At 52.3% G+C, this 18,474-nt stretch overlaps 2 protein-coding genes across 2 annotated transcripts in view; one reads left to right on the plus strand and one right to left on the minus strand.

Moving 5' to 3' along the window:
• Positions 1-2,572: 2,572 nt before the first annotated feature.
• On the minus strand, positions 2,573-11,201 carry LOC144942699 (uncharacterized). Its single transcript, XM_078869538.1, has 5 exons — positions 10,683-11,201; positions 4,581-4,664; positions 4,373-4,445; positions 3,827-3,915; positions 2,573-3,488 (listed from the first exon to the last, which is right to left on the minus strand). The coding sequence occupies exons 1-5, from the start codon at positions 10,725-10,727 to the stop codon at positions 3,429-3,431; spliced, it is 351 nt and encodes a 116-aa protein (XP_078725664.1). The 5' UTR covers positions 10,728-11,201; the 3' UTR covers positions 2,573-3,428.
• Positions 11,202-11,444: 243 nt separating this feature from the next.
• Positions 11,445-18,474, plus strand: part of LOC144942697 (putative oxidoreductase YteT) — a 244,460-nt gene continuing 237,430 nt past the window's right edge. Inside the window, exons 1-2 of the mRNA XM_078869534.1 lie at positions 11,445-11,701; positions 13,360-13,457. Of these exons, the coding sequence (XP_078725660.1) occupies positions 11,632-11,701; positions 13,360-13,457 (168 nt within the window). The 5' untranslated portion in view covers positions 11,445-11,631. The remainder of the gene's footprint in view (positions 11,702-13,359; positions 13,458-18,474) is intronic.

Here is an 18,474-nt window from a genome sequence, read left to right on the forward strand (position 1 = left end):
CAGTTGAATAACGCGAACTACAGGAATTACAGCAGCGTAGAGGTCTGCAGGCAGGCAGATCGGTCACACGTGTCTACCAGATCACTCACACGTTTCTACTAATCACACACGTGTACCAGCTCTCACACAGACACGTGTGTACCACACCAATCACACGTGTACTACTAATCACACACGTGTCCACCAGCTCTCACACAGACACGTGTACCAGATTACTCACACATGCATGTACTACTAATCACACACCTGTACACGTGTAGCACGCCACACCTGTACACGTGTAACACGCCACACACACCTGTACACGTGTAACACGCCACACACACCTGTACACGTGTAACACGCCGCACACACCTGTACACGTGTAACACGCCGCACACACCTGTACACGTGTAACACGCCACACCTGTACACGTGTAACACGCCACACCTCTACACGTGTAACACGGCACACACCTGTACACGTGTAACACGCCACACCTGTACACGTGTAACACGCCACACCTGTACACGTGTAACACGCCACACCTCTACACGTGTAACACGGCACACACCTGTACACGTGTAACACGCCGCACACACCTGTACACGTGTAACACGCCGCACACACCTGTACACGTGTAACACGCCGCACACACCTGTACACGTGTAACACGCCACACCTCTACACGTGTGTACTACTCTACAGTGCTGGCGTGTCAGTGTGTGTCATACACTGACTCAGGGACTAGTTCAGGTATCACTCGCCACTTCCATGAGCCGCGTGCCGGGAATTTAACTCGGGCGGTTGTGTTCTCGTGTCATCACAGACCGTGTGTACAACTACACACGTGTGTGCACATGTCAACACATGTGCGCAGTACGCTGACACACACACACGCTCTCTACTATACGCAAGCACGTGTTGCGGTATAGAGTCCGAGTCCACGTGCGCCACTCAACCACGCGCTCGTCAGTGGTGACGACTGCCGACTCGGAATGGTCTCGCAGTCTCACGACTCTTTTTCTTTTATTCTTCTTGAAAGTCCTGCCAAGTTTTCGGCAATTAGAGGGGGGCGGAGGGCGGTGATGTTGTATATGCAGTACATGGAGCGCGTGCTGTAAACTGCAAATCCCCTAAGGGAGTCATTGCGAAGGGAATTTCTCAGCATCGGGATGTTCGTCGCCCAAGAGCGGCCACGGGAGTTGATTGTTTGGCATCGGGAGAACGCGGAGGCAACACGTGCAGAGCACGGCGAGAAAAAAGGGGGGGGGGTAGCATACAAGAATGAGAAATCTTAATTTATACTCGAGGATTCCGAGGAGCTATAAAGCAATTGTTTTATTTGCACAGACGTCCAAACTCCACGCGGAAAGCCCCCCCCCCAGCCCTAAAGTCGGGATTCGAACCCAGGCGCGGTTCCCCCCCCCCTTGCTATGAGATCCGCACGGTAATGTTGTTCATCACGGCTACTCGCTTTCCAGCACCACCGCCACCGCGGTGTTGTTGTTGGTGGTGCCGTGGGTGTCACTACCGCGCGCGTTTGTCGTGGCCCATGGACTGCGCCACGCATCGGCAACTCCGGGGACCTCGTGGGGGGCCTCGATGTGGACGCAAGGCCCTTGCGAGCCCCGAACAGCAAGGCGAGGGGGGCGATATGGTCGACATTACACCACACCAGCCACCCGGACCGTGTTTGTCTCTCCCCCCCCCCTTCCCATTGGGTGGCCATCCACTACCGCTTTTGCGTCCAACAACAAATACGTGCAGCCCCGAGTGCTGCTAGGAAGTCGGAACTGGCTTCGTGCGAGTGCGTGCCAGGGCCCACGCCTACTGCAGTGACAAACACCCTCGTGTTTAAATAACCTTGTCGATGCAGTCTACACTGCGGCATGGCGCCCGCTAGCGGCCACACACGGAGTCATCGCCATTCATCGACGGCCCCCCCCCCATCTCACGAGAATTCCCACATCCATGGAAATCCCCACGACACCTGGCGAGGCGCGATGCCTCTGTGCTGTCCGCATTGCGAGGGCAATGGGCGACTCTTGTGGCAAGTGGCCTTACGGCCGGTGTACCGAGTGCCCCCCACCCCCCAACACAAAGCGAGACGTATCTCACTCCATGGGCAAACATAAAATGGCCACCGAGGTTTGTAAGATGGTGGGAGTTGTTTTCCAGTGATGTCACGCAGCTAAAGACGTATTTAATAACGCGTCTCATTCCACAAACCCTCACGTGAACTTAATTATATAGCGAGTTTAAACAAACGCGTCAAAAGTTTTCACTTGGTATGCAAAATGTGCATCGTGCAGTATTTCATCTTTCACTGGCAGGATTGCATCCAGTGGTGGAAGATTTCACATTGCCCATCCCCAGCGGGGAACGGGCAACGGAGTCGGAACTTGTGATGTTCTGACGGGAGTCTTGGTGCCAACTTTATTGGGGCGGTGTTTTTGTGCAATTGACAATGAAGAACAGGAAGCACGGCGTTTTGTCAGTGTAGATGGACAGCGTTGCGGGCTTGTGATGTTCTGATGGACTTTATTGGGGCAGTGTTATTGTGCAATTCACAATGAAGAACAGAGCACGGCGTTTTGTCAAATTTTATTAACAGACTACATTACAAATACATCCAAAAGAAAACCATTCTTTTTGTTGTTGGTTGTTGTTTCACACAGGAGTTGGGCCTGATTTTTTTTTCAACGACAGTACTTAAAAACATCTTTGGCCCGTGTTTCCAATAACACGACCCAACGCAAGTTTAGCCTACTTGATTCTTTACATAAAGAAAAGAAATAAAATAAAAAATTAAAGGAATGATACAAGTTTAGTTTTTTCCTTTCCTTAACCCCCCCCCCCAAATAAAAAGCAAGGGACGGACAAAAAAAATTAAGAGGGGCATGGCATCCCCCCCCCCGCAGGGGCTACCGGGTAAATTGGGGCTGCATCGCGGATCCACTCTCACCGCCTCCTAACAAAATCCATCTCCCACCCCGTTCCCCCCCACCCCTTCTCCTCTGACTGCACCTCCCAACGTCCCTTTTTTGTGCAGATCGAGAGCCCTCGGTTGTGGTATAAAATAAATAGGTATACAAAAAAACCCTTTTTGTTATTTGCATTTGTGTCGTTTTTTTATTTCATTGAAAACGTTTCTAAAATCAGGAGGGGGGGGAGGGGTGATGGTGGAAGGTGTACTTTTTTTTTTAAACAAAAATTCTGCAGCAACTCCAGTGTGGGCTGGTTATTGTTATTTTTAAAAATATAGACTATGCCAATAAAAAAAAACCAACAAAGAGAAATGCACCCACTACTCGGTAGCCCTAGCAGTGGCGGGGGGGGGGGCAGGGGAACAGGTTTTGGACGGCGCAAAAAAGGGAACCAAATCCCCCCCCACTCCTCTCCTTTTCCCCCTCCCAATTTAGTTTTATTTCCCAGTATTCCCCCCTTAAGACTCCACCGAATCACCGTTGTCTTCAGTTTTCTGTTTCTTTTTGTCCGCCTCATCCTGAAACACGACACGGGGTAGGGGGGTAGAGAAGAGACAATTCTTAGTCCAAGAGTCAACAGCGCACCTAACACGCGAAGACGGTTCAGACAAGCCAACCGCACTGCCGCCGACTGCGATTGACTCGGCATTAGCCCTCGGCGGAGCTGCCGTACATTGTTGCGTCTGCATCAATTGCCAGCGGAGTTGCAACAGGGGGCAGCCTTCCCACGATTTAAATAGCGACCAACAGACATGTGTGCACGCACACAGCCTCAACACTCCCAACCACGTAGCTGACGCCACCCCGCCACAACCCCATGGCAGAGCCACAGTGCTCCCAACGCAGCCGTCAGTACCTCATCCTCCTCCGCTGGACGTTTACTTGAGGGCGCTTCATCGTCGTCTTCCTCGTCGTCATCGTCGTCGTCTACTTCATCAGCGTCCCCTGTGAGGGGAGGAGAGTCATGTTGAGTGCGGGGAGGTGGTGGATAATTGCCGTGTTGGAGCAATTAGTTGGGTTGTGGTGTCTGGGTTTCAGCCACACGTGATTAGACCGGGTTCTCAAGCATAGCAGAGAGAGTTAACCATCTCAGCCAGGTCACCCATGACTGCACAAGAATCCCTGTTTTATATTAGGCATGTCAATTCCCAGTATTGCAAGGTGAGAAAAAGATAGGTTTTTATTGCTATATGAAAAGCCCATTCAAGGCCCTAAAAGAAGGCGAGGTTGAGGCGTATTAAAGAAACGTCAACAGTATTCGGGTGACAGTTTCAAGACAGCAATCTACAGGTGATGGCGAGCGACCATGACAATCTCAAATGGATGTTCTCAACAAGGTTTTTTTTGCCAACAGCACAACACGAATACAAGCGGGAAAGAGATTTGTAATTGCACCACTCACCCTCTTCGTCAGCCTCCTCCTCCTCGTCCACATCCTCTGGATTTTCTTCAGAGTCTCCCTCTCCATTCTCGTCCTGCACACGAGAATGTGGAATGGAGGTTAGAGAGAGGTCATGTGTTGGGGGCACCCTGGCACGGGGTGCACGAGTGGTCAGGGAAATGAGAGGCTGCGCGAGAGATACCAGCGCGGGGCTGGTCCCAGGAGTTACCTCGGCGCCATTGGAGGGGGCATCTTGGCTGTCCTCCTCTTCGGCAACCACCTCCTCCTTCTTGTTCTTGAGGTCCTTGAGGTCCTGCGGCGAGGACAATCGCAACGGCCGTGTTAAGGGTGGGTCTCGGCATGCCGAGAGCAGCGTGGATTCATTTACGATTCGGACACTTCCTATGCAGGTGCAATTCATAGAAATCAATGGCAAAAACTATATTAACTTTTGTCACGAAACTGTTGACCTCTTGGTAAACACACTGCTTACTCTCCCGCAAGCTTGCGTTTATATCCAACGCCCAGTCACAAAATCCCTTCCCCCTCCCCCCCCGTACAACTCGCCAGAAATTCATAAAAACCCGCGCAATTGACGCACCTGTTTAAATTAACCTCACGTCTGGGCAAAGGGAGGGGGGTAAAAACTTTCTTTTTTTGAAACAAAGCCTTTATTTTTTTTCATCATTGGCGCTGACAAAACGCTCGCGGGCTCCTCTCGAAAGGATCGCTACTCCGAACAATAAACATCATTGTTCGAGGGCGATGAGGAGGGGGGGGGGCTGCTTGCCGCTGCCATTGCAGCCGGCGGGCGGGCGGCCGCTCGGGGCAGCATCGGGTTTCGTCGACACAAAGGCGACATCTGCCGCCGGGGTCCAATCTGCCGCCGCTGTTGCTGCTGCGGCGGTGGGACAATGGCACGGGCCGCCCCCCCCATTGAGGGTTGGGTTGCCCGGGTGCACGTCTGCCCCCCCCCCCACCATTATCGAGAGCAGCGTTGGGGTTGACGTGGGGGGGGAGGTGGGGAGGGAGGCCGCAGATGGTCGCGCCCCGAGCCGCCGCCACACCGAGGCGGCGGCTCGGTGGTGGTGGGGGGGTGAGCGCGCACCGTCGGCCAATCGGCTCCGGCCCGCGCGTCTCTGCAGCCCGCCCACACTAAACCGAAGCGACCACCTCGACTCTTCCCCCCCACCACCACCAACCACCTCCTCCTCCCCAACCCAGCCAGCCACCACGGCCAATAGCGCAGCACACACACAAGGGGGGGGGGGGAGATTCTTTTTTGCTCCTTTCTCACAGGGCTGGAGACGCGAGCCCTTTAAAGGACCGGGCGTGGTGCGCGCTTTTACTGAGCGAACTAGCGAGGGAGCGAGCGCTGCTTGTGTTAAGAAAAACTAAAGCCGCGTTTTTTGGACGGGGGTTGGTGGCTCACGCAGCAGACGAGGAGATGCGACCGCGTTTTTTTTTTGGATCATAACAGCCGGGGTTGGTGGTGGTGGCCGACCTGCCCGAGCCATTATTTGAGTTGCCCATATGATGGAATCGGTGGTGGTTTCCTTACACACTTAAAGCGTTCACATAAAAGTCATCTGCCAAACATGCCAATGTAGGAAACTACTCTTTAAAAAAAAGCGAGGCTTCTCCCCTGGAACTGTCGTGCATTTACAATAAAGGTGAAAATTTAGTTGTACCCCAAGCAGATTTTTTTTACATTTAAAATGTGTTTCTATTAAGTGCCACAAAAGCTAATGAGCAAATTGGTCCCATTTGCAATACTGATTTTTGTCCCAGGGTCTCCCAACATTTGGCGATTCTTAGGCGAGATGAGACCGCCCCCTCCTGCACCCCGACTCGGGCCAACAGACAACCCCAAGGCTGCGTGACATTAAATACTTTTAAGCGAGCGTGTTTTTCCCTCTCTCTCGTTCACTTTACTTTAAATAGCGAGCGAGCGAGGTAGGTGGGTGGGTAGTGGAGGCCACGGGGGTTTGTCCATTGGAAGGAGTTTTTTTTTTGCGAAACCGCCCACTGCGCCCCTGGGCTGTGCGCTACGACCCCAGCACCAACCCCCCCCCTCCCCCCCCCCCCCTAAGCAATTGGCGGGAAAAAAAACCCATTAACAATTTAAAAACCTTTACAATTAAAATGTATTTAAAAACCCCGTGAGTATATAACTGATAATTCGACAGATTATACACCATCCCATTAAATCCGCTATTATCCATTTATCCGCGATAACCGTGGATAAAGAGGGAATTTGTCCGAATATCCGCAAATGTTCACTACAATCGCAAGCGATGTATATTTTTTCAATCTGCGAATCCTATTATCTGCGAAAATCGCGGGGGGGGGGGGTTACCCACATTCCTATTATCAGCTCGGTGGCAACACAAATTAAACGTTGCGCGAATTCGGTGGTCCGCCGCCAAGTCGCGGATAAAGAAGTTCCACGCAAATCTCCCACTACCCCAGCGGGGGCCACGTGAACACCGCTTGAACAACACACAGCTCGCGCGCGATGCTACACACACACCACTTGTTCTACCTAAAAAAGGGGGGGTAAACCCAACAAAAACCGATTGGGGGGGGCACGTGTATTCTATGCCAACAACAAAAGTTGAATTGCAAGCGCGCCCAAGAAGAGGATGCCTGCCGATGGCGTTGGGGGCGGCAAAACGACACCGCAGCTGCAGAAGCGCCCCGGTACGCGGCTTGCAGAGAGCACCCACGCGCCGCGCCCGCTGCTGCCTTGCAGCAATGTCAAACCCGCGGGGTTGACGGCGCACGGCAGCGAGCGAGCCAGAGCGGGGCCGGCCAGAACACACGGCGGGCGGGCGGGCGATTGTCCACCCGACGTTTGAGACGCACAGGGCGGTCAAATAAATAGGGGGGCCCCCCCCCTGACCCCTCGTCCCCACGCTACTCACGATGAGAAAGGTGGGGGCGACAGACGTGCGATGTTGGTTGTGTTACAAGTCAATAAAGAGGCGCTCACACTTTGCTCGGTTGCGTGAATACAGCCGCCGTGGCCGAATAAAGGGCACGGACACTCGTGGCGAGGTTAAATATGGGACCCCCCCCCCCCCGTCATGCGTGCCGGTGTACACGTTCAGTGGTCAACTAATGCGGCTCGCTATTACCCCTGGCGCTCCTCCATACCACACCGCGTTAGTGGCGCGCGTGTGGGGAGAGAGTTTGTCCAATGAGGCCGGTTTCGCTCCACAAACGCACGGGCAGATAGGATTTTTAGAGGGGAGGTTCTTCCAAGGGAAGGTTTTGGGGGGGGTAGTCAATGTTACACGGGGTGGTCTCCCTGGGTGGTGGATACATGAAGTTTAACAAGAGGCGGGAAGCCCCACGAGGAACCAGACGCCACTAATGGGACCCAGCCTCTGGGGGGGGGGGGGGGAGTCCGCGCGCACAGAGGGGGAGAGACGACCACCGGCCGCGTGTCTGGGGCCGACAGATCTGCGCTACGACAGATTCAGCACCGCCGCCAGGAACAAGCCCGCGGCACCACCACCACCACCGTGGTAGAGCTGCTACTCGCGCGACTGCTTCTCGACTGACTCGCGCGGCACCGACACGCACACAACAAGAAGCGCCACAGGAACAAGAGACATTCTGTACCAGACACGCCGTCAGGCACGGCCACCACCACACTCACTCACTCGGTGTGCACTCGCACATGAACCCCCCCTGCGCACGGCTAACTCGCGCACGCGGTGTCGGCACGGGCCGCCTGCTCCAACACTTCTTCGCCTCCACGGAATCGACTGAACGTGACCCCCCCCCCCCCCGAGTCGAACTCGGCCACACCAGCGCAGTGGTCGGGGTTGGTGACTGAGCGCGCACTTTCGTCAATGCAAGTCTATGGGAGTACGAGACTGGCACACAGCCCCGCGTGTGGGTGTTGTGTTATACAGCCAAAAGCAAATGTCTATCCCCGTGAGCCGTACACGCTGCGGTTGGGAGAATGAGTTCTGTTTGCGAGCACCTATTTAGGACCGGCACGGCGCAATGAGCTGGGTGGTTGTGGCCAGAAACCACGCCCGCCCGCCCGCCTTTGTCTCTCTCCGACTACATGTATGACACAGCATATACACGTGCTCTGTATTGCATACGCGGTGTGTTGGCGAGCGCCTATTTATGTACACAGACGCGCGCACAATGCAAACCCGTGCTTAGTAACAATCACACGCGATGCAATGTGTCGACCGTCGTCAAGTGCCACAACAAAAGAAAGGCCGCTTAAAGTAGAAACAATTTATGATCATCATTATCATTTCTCTCTCCGCCCCCATCTCTAACTCAAACGAATGGGGGGGGGGAGGTTTAAACGTGGGGGGTTTGACTACTCTACTAAAGCGTGCACCATGCGTGTATGTGTGTGGTGTAGTGGTGGTGTATGTGGTGGTGTGTGGTGTCTGGTGGTGTGTGGTGTCTGGTGGTGTGTGTGGTGGTGTGTGTGTGGTGTGTGTGTGTGGTGTGCTCCCCCTTGCACCACGAACCCAGCGCACATGCCTCTCTCACATCGCAGCAGCAGCGCCACATCGAGCGCGAAGGGGGGAAAAACCCATCGCTAACTGGGGGGGGGGTGGTGGCGATTTTCGCGTTGGGTTTACGCGGGAAAGCGAATTTAAAGTTACACGTGGGGGGGGGGGCGTCGTGGTGGGGAGGGGGGCCTCCTCCACTGTGGAGTGGGCGAGACGTCCCTGTTGGAAGCTGCGTGTGGGTTGGTGGCCTCCACCGTAGTAAATGCACGCGGACCACACATTGAGAAGCCAAGGACGAACACAACATTGTAAGTGTGCGCACCACCACCACCCACGTTAACATTCACTCGCCACTTACTCACTGCGTCAACAAGCACACCGCGTTGATTACAGTGTAGAATTAAAACACCATCACCACACACGACACGGCTGCCACTACGACCGCTGCAAGCCTTTGCGGGGGGGGGGGGCAGCAAAGCTGCCGCCGGTGACAGCCGCGCCGCCGGTGCCGCTGCACCTGCGCGCCCAGAGCGCCGCTGTCGCCCACCACGCAGCGCTGCTTCGTCTTCTTCTACCCGTAGTACCAAGCGAGCGGCCGCCGTCACACAGAGACCCCCCCCCCCACGAGTACTCCCCAAACGCGGACTTCCCCGCAGAAACTCCAACAAGCCACTGGGACCCGACCGCAAACGATGACCTCTACACAATGCGAACGAGGCTGAAACACGTTAATTCAAACTTGTGTTTAATTAACCTGAACAAGTGTGCACACTATATAGATAGCACGCGTGCCATGCGTACTTGCATGCGGTATAGTGCCTGTAGTAGTAGCTAGCGGCTGTCGTGTACGCAGTGTGGTATGAATACGCCAACGTGCCCTCTCGTGCAGCATGGCGAGCGAGGAGTGGAGACGCGGGGCATGTTGGGGAGTGGTGGCGCAGTGGTTAGCGCGCTGCGCTACGAATCGGCGGCCACACGAGGTTTGATTCCCGCTCGCAGCCAACATCGGTGGCGAATATCTTGAGCCAGTTCCGGACCTCCCACGAGGTCGAATCAGCCTTAAATTTGTAACCTGGTGCGGTGTTATAAACATCGGCATGGGGGGGGGGGAGAGACAAAGGCGGCCGAGCGCGGTGCTGACCACCCACCTCCCCCGTGTGCCGTGCCGACCTTAATAGGTGATCGCTAACAGGACTTGCCCCCCAACAGTCTGAAGACTATACGGGTGATCTTTGTCTTCGGAGACCGGGCCACGTGGAGTGGCGCGCGCAAAACGTTCTCGTATTTAAAACAAACCCATTGAAACCACACAAACTCCATTACGCAGAAATAACCCACCAACTATCCGCATCCACCCCCATAACACTTACAAAACCCTCAAACCTACGGATAAAAGTCTATAAGCGGGTGGTAGCGAGCTCCAAAACGAGCGCACTTCAATAGCGCGCGTTGGTGGTGGAAGGTGGTGTTCACAAAAGCCCCCTCCTAAAGAAGCAGGACCACGAATGTATGAATCCACAGCAGCGGCAAGTAGGGAAAAGTCCGCCAATCGCCTCGCTCCCAAACTCTTCACTTTTCGTCGTTCACAAAACTATTGTGGAGCCTCTCCTCCGGACGCTTCGCTTGTACGTCGCGTAATAACCCGTCTGGGTACGTAGGGTTCCATTTCAGAATGGCATTTACCCCACCACCCACCCACCCGCGCAGGTGTAGCGCGTGTAGCAAAGCTGACAGATAGCCACATCGTTACAAACAATACACACACACAGCACACACACAGGACGCCACCACGAGAGAAAAGCGGCCTCGCATACTGAAGCAAAAAGAACAAATACCTTCGTTGCTGTCTCAGTCGTGGTGTCAACCGCGGTATCAGCCATGGCTCCTCTTCGTTGCGTGCAGCCAATTAGCTTAATTGGTTATCGCCGAAGCTTGCTGTTTGCTTATAGCAAGTTGCTGCCGATTGAAGCTTTCTTGCGCTGGCGGCTGGTGATGGCTGCTGCTCTCGCGTCTTGTTCTTCTTCGCCGGGTTGTCGCTACGGGATTGCTTTGAGCCGCTTTGCGCTGAGCGAGTTAATGAAACCACAGCGAGAGCACCCAGAGCCCGGCTCCTCACGTGCCGACAGCGAAACGGCGCTGTCACTTAAAGAGCCCGGGCCGATCGCGCAGCGCCCTTTTATACGTCACGTGTCGTCAGCGAGGCTCGCGCCCATTGGCTGCGGCCAGGGGTGTGGGCGTCGCCGAGCCCCCATTGGGACGCGCCGCGCCCCCACCGCGGTATGCAAATGAGGCGGCGCAAAACGGACCAATCATTTCTCATTTAGCCAAAAAATATTCCATCGAAGTTAAAAATGGAATTGGCGCGGCGACCGGAGAATCCCGCGTAAAAGCGACGGCAATGATAAAGGCCGACAAAGCGCTTACAAAAAAAACACCACACGCGCGATGCCGATATAGCAACGGGAACAAAAAAACACGTGGGGGTTTCTCGACTTCCGGTGGCGGCGCGACGGCCCGTGTGCAAACCGGAAATGGCAAGGCGCGTTTCTTGGGTTTCGAGGGCGAGCCGCCGTCACCACCGCGGCCCCCACCCCACGACCCCGCCCCCCACCCGTTGTTTCCTTTAACCCGCGCCGCCACGTTCAGCGCGGCAAGGTTCGAGCGGTCCCCCGCCAGTGATCGCCTTCCCCCCCGGCCCGTCTGCAGCGTGGCGAGCGAGCGAGGCGAGAGTGGCGAGCGTGGTGCTCGTGCGCGTGCCTGCCGCGTGCGCGCGCGCGACCCGCCATGTCGGGCGCGGCGGCTCCCAGCGCCGATGACGCCGATTCTAGAAGGCTCAAGATCCCGGATGCAGCAGGTCACGTGATGTCACGGTGGTGGGGGTGGGGGTAGTTGTGGGTGGAGGTAGTCGGGGTGTGGGGGGCGGTCTAAAGGGGCCGTGCATCAGTGGCGAGTCACAGTGGTTCATGGTGGTGGTGATGATGGTGATGAGTTTGAACCCAGATCGCATCGTAAATAATCATGCATCGTCATGGTCGCAATCAGAATATTTATGCTGGAGGAATGCGATAGTTTTTTTTCCCACAGATATCCAGTAAAAAAATTATACTTAATAAATATTCTTATTTACCCATAAACGTTACACTTTATACTCTTAAGTGGAATTTTTTAAAATATGTTTTTGTGTCAGATGAAGGATATAATTCTGTATTTCGAGCCGTGGCACTCTCAAGGGGACTTGTTTACGTTGGGGATAAAACTAAATGTCATCCTTGGGTGTGGGTGGCCGCAAAGCTGAGTGTATTCTGAAGCTTGGAGTGGTCAAGGAATTTTGAGTGGTGATTTTTTATTAAACATTAATCTTAAAGTTACATTTCATGAGTCCCGATCACGGGCAACGCTTACACATCACTGACGTGACGACCACCCTTCAAACATTTGACAAAACGTGCCGTGTTTACGATAATTATTCTGACTGCCCGAGATAGCCAAACTGTGTGCATGGGCTTGGCAACTTGGGTAATGATTTGGCGGGATCTCAGGTAGGTCAGCTACGTCGGGTCTGGATAGATGTTTACTACCTCGCCTGGTATACAGGAGGTCGTGGCTTCGAGCCTGACCTGTATATTTGGAGTCTGCATGTCTCTCTTCCCGCGGTCGTGTGAATTTTTCTCCGGGTCCTCCGGTTTTCCCCTCCACATTTAGATTCGACATGCACATGCATTTAGAGTATTTGTCTGCTATAAATTTCAACGTGATGATAAGCCACTTTGTTGAGCTATTATTTGTGGCCAGGTAGCTTTTGAAAAAGGGCTACATAGCTTAGTAGGCCTTACCTTGTAAAAATAGAATAGTTTTTTGTTTAAAAAGAGGTTATGGAGATTGTATGCCAGACAGAAAGCTGCCACAGAGGGAGTAGTATAGCAAAGTGGGTTCTGAATATGCCAGGCATGATTCTATTAAAAGTGTTTAAGACTCTGTCGTGTATCTTGCACGAAGTCAACAGAGGACTAATTGGAAAAAAAATCAGTGTACCTTTACTCATTCAATCTGTGATCTAAGAGATAAAATTACTACACATTCAGTGCTTTTGAACTGGTGGTCTGGATAGGCCCGAGAGTTTTGTACACGCAATGCACATATTTGTGTTGTAAAACCTATAAAAAAAATATTCGATATTCGGAAGCCACTGGAGCAATGCACCTTTAAATCTAGATTGAATTTTTTTTTTTAGAAATGCTTTTTGTGTTTAGTTTGTTGTCTTTCCCCCCCGCACCTCCGATTAGCACGGTTGGCTACGTACGGTGCGAAAGAAGTTCAACATGCGTACATTCGATTCCTAAACAATCCTCCCAACACGTGGGAGTGAAACGTCAGACGTCGTTGTTGAACGGCAAGCGGAGCAATCAAAAACATATCAGGAGAGCTGTACGGCACAAGCGAAACAAGAAAAAAAACCCGGACGGAGTCGATGCTACGCGTGACTGTAAATTCACGGGCGTTTGTGGGTTTCAGATGGCGAGGCTGTGCCCGTGACGGTCCTCGTGATCGGAGGAGGAAACCGGGGGCGCGGATACAGTTTCTTCGCCTTGGACTTTCCAAAGCGCATGAAGGTAAACGTGGAGTTATTTCTGCCAGAAAAGTGTCACACAAAAGGGAATTGCCCGTCAAGTTCCAGTGGTCACCCATCAAGTTCTGTAGCGTCCTGCCCACGTGTATTATCATTGCTACACTTGTTTACGCAAGAAAGTCCCAATGAGTCTTCACGATTCTTTCAAGAGGGTCCTGCCAAGCATTCTCATTAGGAGGGCGATGTTTTATAGCCCTGTTGAATAACTTGCAGGGAATTTTTCAGCATTGGAGACGTTAAAATAATGGTTACTTTGTATGTTTTACTGGTAGGAACCTCCTGGTTACACCAGCCCACAGGCGATTATTGTGTCCGTCGTGCAGGGAGGGGCTGGGTGGGGAGGGAGGGGCTGGGTGGGGAGGGTGGGGCTGGGTGGGGAGGGAGGGTGGGGCTGGGTGGGGAGGGTGGGGAAGAGCTGGGTGGGGAGGGTGTGGAGGGGCTGGGTGGGGAGGGTGGGGAGGGGCTGGGTGGGGAAGGTGGGGAGGGGCTGGGTGGGGAGGGTGTGGAGGGGTTGGGTGGTGAGGGGCTGGGTGGGGAGGGTGGGGGTGAGAGGGGTGGGGCTGGGTGGGGAGGGGCTGGTCATCCCGTGGTGCCCTTATATAACTCAATGTTTAACCTACTCACACCGGCTTGTGCCCGCCCTCACAGTCGGGCATATTTGCGGAATACACCACGCCGCCGTTGACCCTGGCCATTGACTGAGCAACCCAACGTTTCTACCAGCTCCCTCCGCAGGAATGTGTTTTTTGCTATGGGAAAATAAAACAGAGAACCCGGAAAAAATAAACACATGCAGTACAGGGGGGGAGAACATACACACTCCTACGCAGAAATGCGCCCGAGTCGGGAATCAAACCCAGGTTCTTGTTGCTGTGTTACCACTGCGCCGCGCCATCACTCCTGTATTTGACTCCAGCCTTTTGACGAAATCCACCAGTATACACCTCGTTTTGTCTGATCTGTGAAGCTAAGGAGAGTTGAGCCTGGATAATGCATGGATGGGCGACCATCTCAATGGAACAGGTGTTATCGGCTCCTGTGAGACTCCGTGGTCAGCAAAGGCAAAATACATTGTTGTTCTATAGTTCTAAGCTTCACCGTCTATGTTCCCCGCCTTCACCAACCTGCACCAACTACATACTTCATTCTTTACTTGAACGATTACGTTTCTAGGTAGCAATGGGATCAATCCAAATCCAGGCTCGATCCAGTGTCGGCACTCGTTCACGATTGGACGAATCTTAATTTATTTGCCGAATAAGGAGCCAAATTCCCTAGTCGGAGCGCACCGGTGACGAGAATTCTTGCACGCATCACACAGGCTCATAATAGCGATGTGTCAGTGATGATGCATTCTAAACGCTGTACAATATCGTGAATGCAACGTGGATCGGATTTAGAGTGAGCGACATCTTCTTAACCCTTTCCCGCTCCGAGACGTCTGCAAGTTGAAGGGTGGTGGTCCCGTTCACCACTGAATCTTGGAACGTGCAAGCGGTTCAGCGTTAGTTTTATTTAGAGAGCCGTAGTGGCACCGTTGTTTTTAAAGACATCGTACTCATGTCAGAGAACTGTAGCGACACAACCACACTCTACAATAGCTGGCGCCAAACTGCCACGCGCCCTCCCGCATGGCCTTGTGGGAGCCTCGGTACCGATAAAGATTTTGGTTAATTTTTTTTATTCTGACATACACTTATGTCAACAGAATGGGAAAGGGTTAAATGTTAAAATAATTAGTGGGTTTGGATAGGACATGTTGCCAATAGGGTTGATGGCAGATGTTCGGGCTATAGAGAGAGTGGCAGCCAAAGAGGACGTCCACCGTGGATATGGAGTGAAGAGATCAGCTCCTGTGGACGATCGAACTGGATTGCTGCATCACAAGGCTGGGAGAGGTGTCGGTGGCTTGGGGAGTAATTCATCCAGAAGTGGATAGATCATGGATGATTATGATGAGAGCTCGAGTTACTGCGGTGTCAAAGTTAACAGTTACCATGGCTTGCCATGGCGACAGAGTTAATCGCAGTTACCATCGTGATTGTTAACAGTTACCATGCAGAGTTAAAATCAGTTACCTACGGTGCAATTCTTGTTCGTGCAATATTTTTTAATTCCAGCGTCCTGGCCCTTGAGCACAAGTGGAAAATTGATTCATAATTACTTTTGTGTTAGATCGTATCCGTATAATGCATACGGTGGCAACCCATAGGGTTACTCCATATTCTTGTCCAGGGAAATTGAGTTTTGAGGTCCATACGGCATACAGCCGTTTCAATACAGGCAAACCTATTTTTTTGTCTATTTGTGTTTCTCCCTTGTGATGAGACTTTGTGGGATGAACTTTGATATTTATAAGGGCACGGGGTGACCACTAAAGTCTGAATTGGTCTGTAAGAAGGTAGGCACTGATGAGGGGTTGACAGGTATGATAATGCCAATTTCCAGCTGTACCCTCCACCACCCGACAGATCCCAATCAAATCAGGTTGTCAACGTGGGTATATATACCAACCGATTTCATTTTTCAGCAAGCCGAAATGTTGAAAACCAAGCTAAAATTTAACAATTTTATTCCGAAGACGTTCTGATGGAGGTTATATATCCAGCTCCATCAGGTGATAGCAGCAGCTTTGCTCTTGTGTGGAGCTGCCCTAATACGTCACCAGCACAATCGTGCACGTGATCCAGAATAGTAATTAGAGTTGATTGGTTGTGATTGGCAGGTTACATTATTTTAATAAGGTGCATCTGTTTAGCGGTGTGGGTGAAAGTCTGCTTTCCTTAATTATACAGAATTAAGGTGTACTATTTTGTGTTGTATGTATGTTCAACTTATTTCGCACCTACGTAGTCCACTGTGGTAATCGGAGTTGCGCGTTCATAATAAAGCTGGATTTTTAATGGCATTGTTATTCTAGTAAAGTGTTAATTGCTAAATAGGGTTAGTTCATTATCTTTATGGGGATTAGAATAATAATGAATGAGTGATACGGGTTGATTGAAGAGAGTGTGTTACATTATAATAAATGCTCAATTGATTAAGTCTGGCTAGAGTTATTTGCTGTCATTATGAATTAAGTTCGGCGTTATTCTGGTCGGAACCCACTGGTTCCACCAGCCCACAGGGGATTATTGTGTCCGTCGTGCAGGGAGGGGCTGGGTGGGGAGGGAGGAGCTGGGTGGGGAGGGAGGGGCTGGGTGGGGAGGGGAGGGTGGGGAGGGGCTGGTTGGGGAGGGTGGGGCTGGGTGGAGAGGGGAGGGTGGGGAGGGGCTGGGTGGAGAGGGGGAGGGTGGGGAGGGGCTGGGTGGGGAGGGGCTGGGTGGGGAGGGGCTGGGTGGGGAGGGTGGGGAGGGGCTGGGTGGGGAGTGGGAGGGGTGGGGCTGGGTGGGGAGGGGCTGGTCACCCCGTGGTTCCCTTATAAAACTCAACGTTTAACCTACTCACGCCTTGTGCCCGCCCTCACAGTCGGGCATATTTGCGGAATACACCACGCCGCCGTTGACCCTGGCCATTGATCGAGCAACCCAACGTTCCTACCAGCTCCCTCCGCAGGAATGTGTTTTAATGTTAATGGCCTTCAGAATCAGACTTTATTTATCTTGGAGAAATCCGCTGAGCTATGAAGCTCTTTTTCATAGCTGTCTAGTCGGGGCGGGTCAGAAAGTTACATTCAGGTCCTTGATGGTACATCCAGTGCAAATCGAAGAGTAGAATGATAAAGCTAGTTTAAGCTGTGTTTCATTGGTAGCTGATTTTCAAGCGGCGTCGGAGTAGTCAAAGAGTGGTAGAATGATGGCTTCAACAGTTTGCAGGCGCAATAGAATAGGAAAACAACGTTTATTTCCGTTCAAAAATGCTGCTTTTTATTTGAATTCGCTCTGCGTGGGTTGCTCTCATCTTAACTTGATCATCATATTCTGCAGAGCCCAGTGGCAGATTATATCTGAGCCAATCCAAGGCCAACCCTAGGCTGAGAGAAATTATTGCAATGGAAAATAGTTTTTTTGTGCCTTTCATGTCAAGCAAATAAAGATTTGGGATCGGTCAGATTTCAGTTTTGGATTCGGAATGTAAACTGGAATTGATTCGGCTCTGAAGGAGTTGTCCCATAAGTAGTCTGTTCTCCTATTGCGCCGCGTGTTTTCAAAACGCGAATTGGATATAACGCGATGATGAATGTATTAGGGAACGTATTTTTTTATGACGCAGATGCGAATTGGATATAACGCGAGTGGCCGAACGGAACTACATCGCAGCGCGAGTAGGAATAAGCGGTCGTAGGGCTGCCTCGGCGTAGCATCACACAAGGAATTGGGATGCTGCTGGATGCTTCTAGATGCTACCCACGGTGTTTGTTCAGCCTGCAAACGCATCTCACGTGTTATCGCGGATTGTGCTTTATATTATACTAGCTTTACTACCCGGCTTCGCCCGGGACTTGGATTCACCATGCCCGGCCACCTTTGTCTCCCCAGTGGCGATGTTCACACACCACACCAGTTACTCGTTTGAGGCTGAGTCGACCTAGGGGAGGCCCAGGACCGGTTCAAATAATCGTCACCGGTGGTGGCCGTGAGCGGGAATCGAACTCGGGTCACTGGGTTCGTAGCGCAGCGCGCTAACCACTACACTACCGCTCCCCCCACATACACACGCGCGCGCGTCCATAGATACACATACACGCGCTTGCTGCAGACAATCACAACTTTCAGGGTGTGTACGGCAGTAAACGACATTAATAATAAAGAGCCATTTGGATATTTATAACATCATTCGCAGGCCATACAAAATTATCAACTTGAAAATTAACCTGTTATATTTGGTCAAACATTTAATTAACTCACCCCTAATGCGATGGCTGGAACTGCTTCTCTTTGGTGAGGCGTGTGATGTTAGCTGATATTGATGATGTTGCTACTCGCAACTGCTTTTCCAGGATTGCTCCTAGATTTATTGAATTTCGAGTCCCACCTGCGGTTGCCTTGGCAGGGCCACAC

This window comes from Lampetra fluviatilis, chromosome 28 (assembly GCF_964198595.1).
Source record: "Lampetra fluviatilis chromosome 28, kcLamFluv1.1, whole genome shotgun sequence".
NCBI lineage: Eukaryota > Metazoa > Chordata > Hyperoartia > Petromyzontiformes > Petromyzontidae > Lampetra > Lampetra fluviatilis.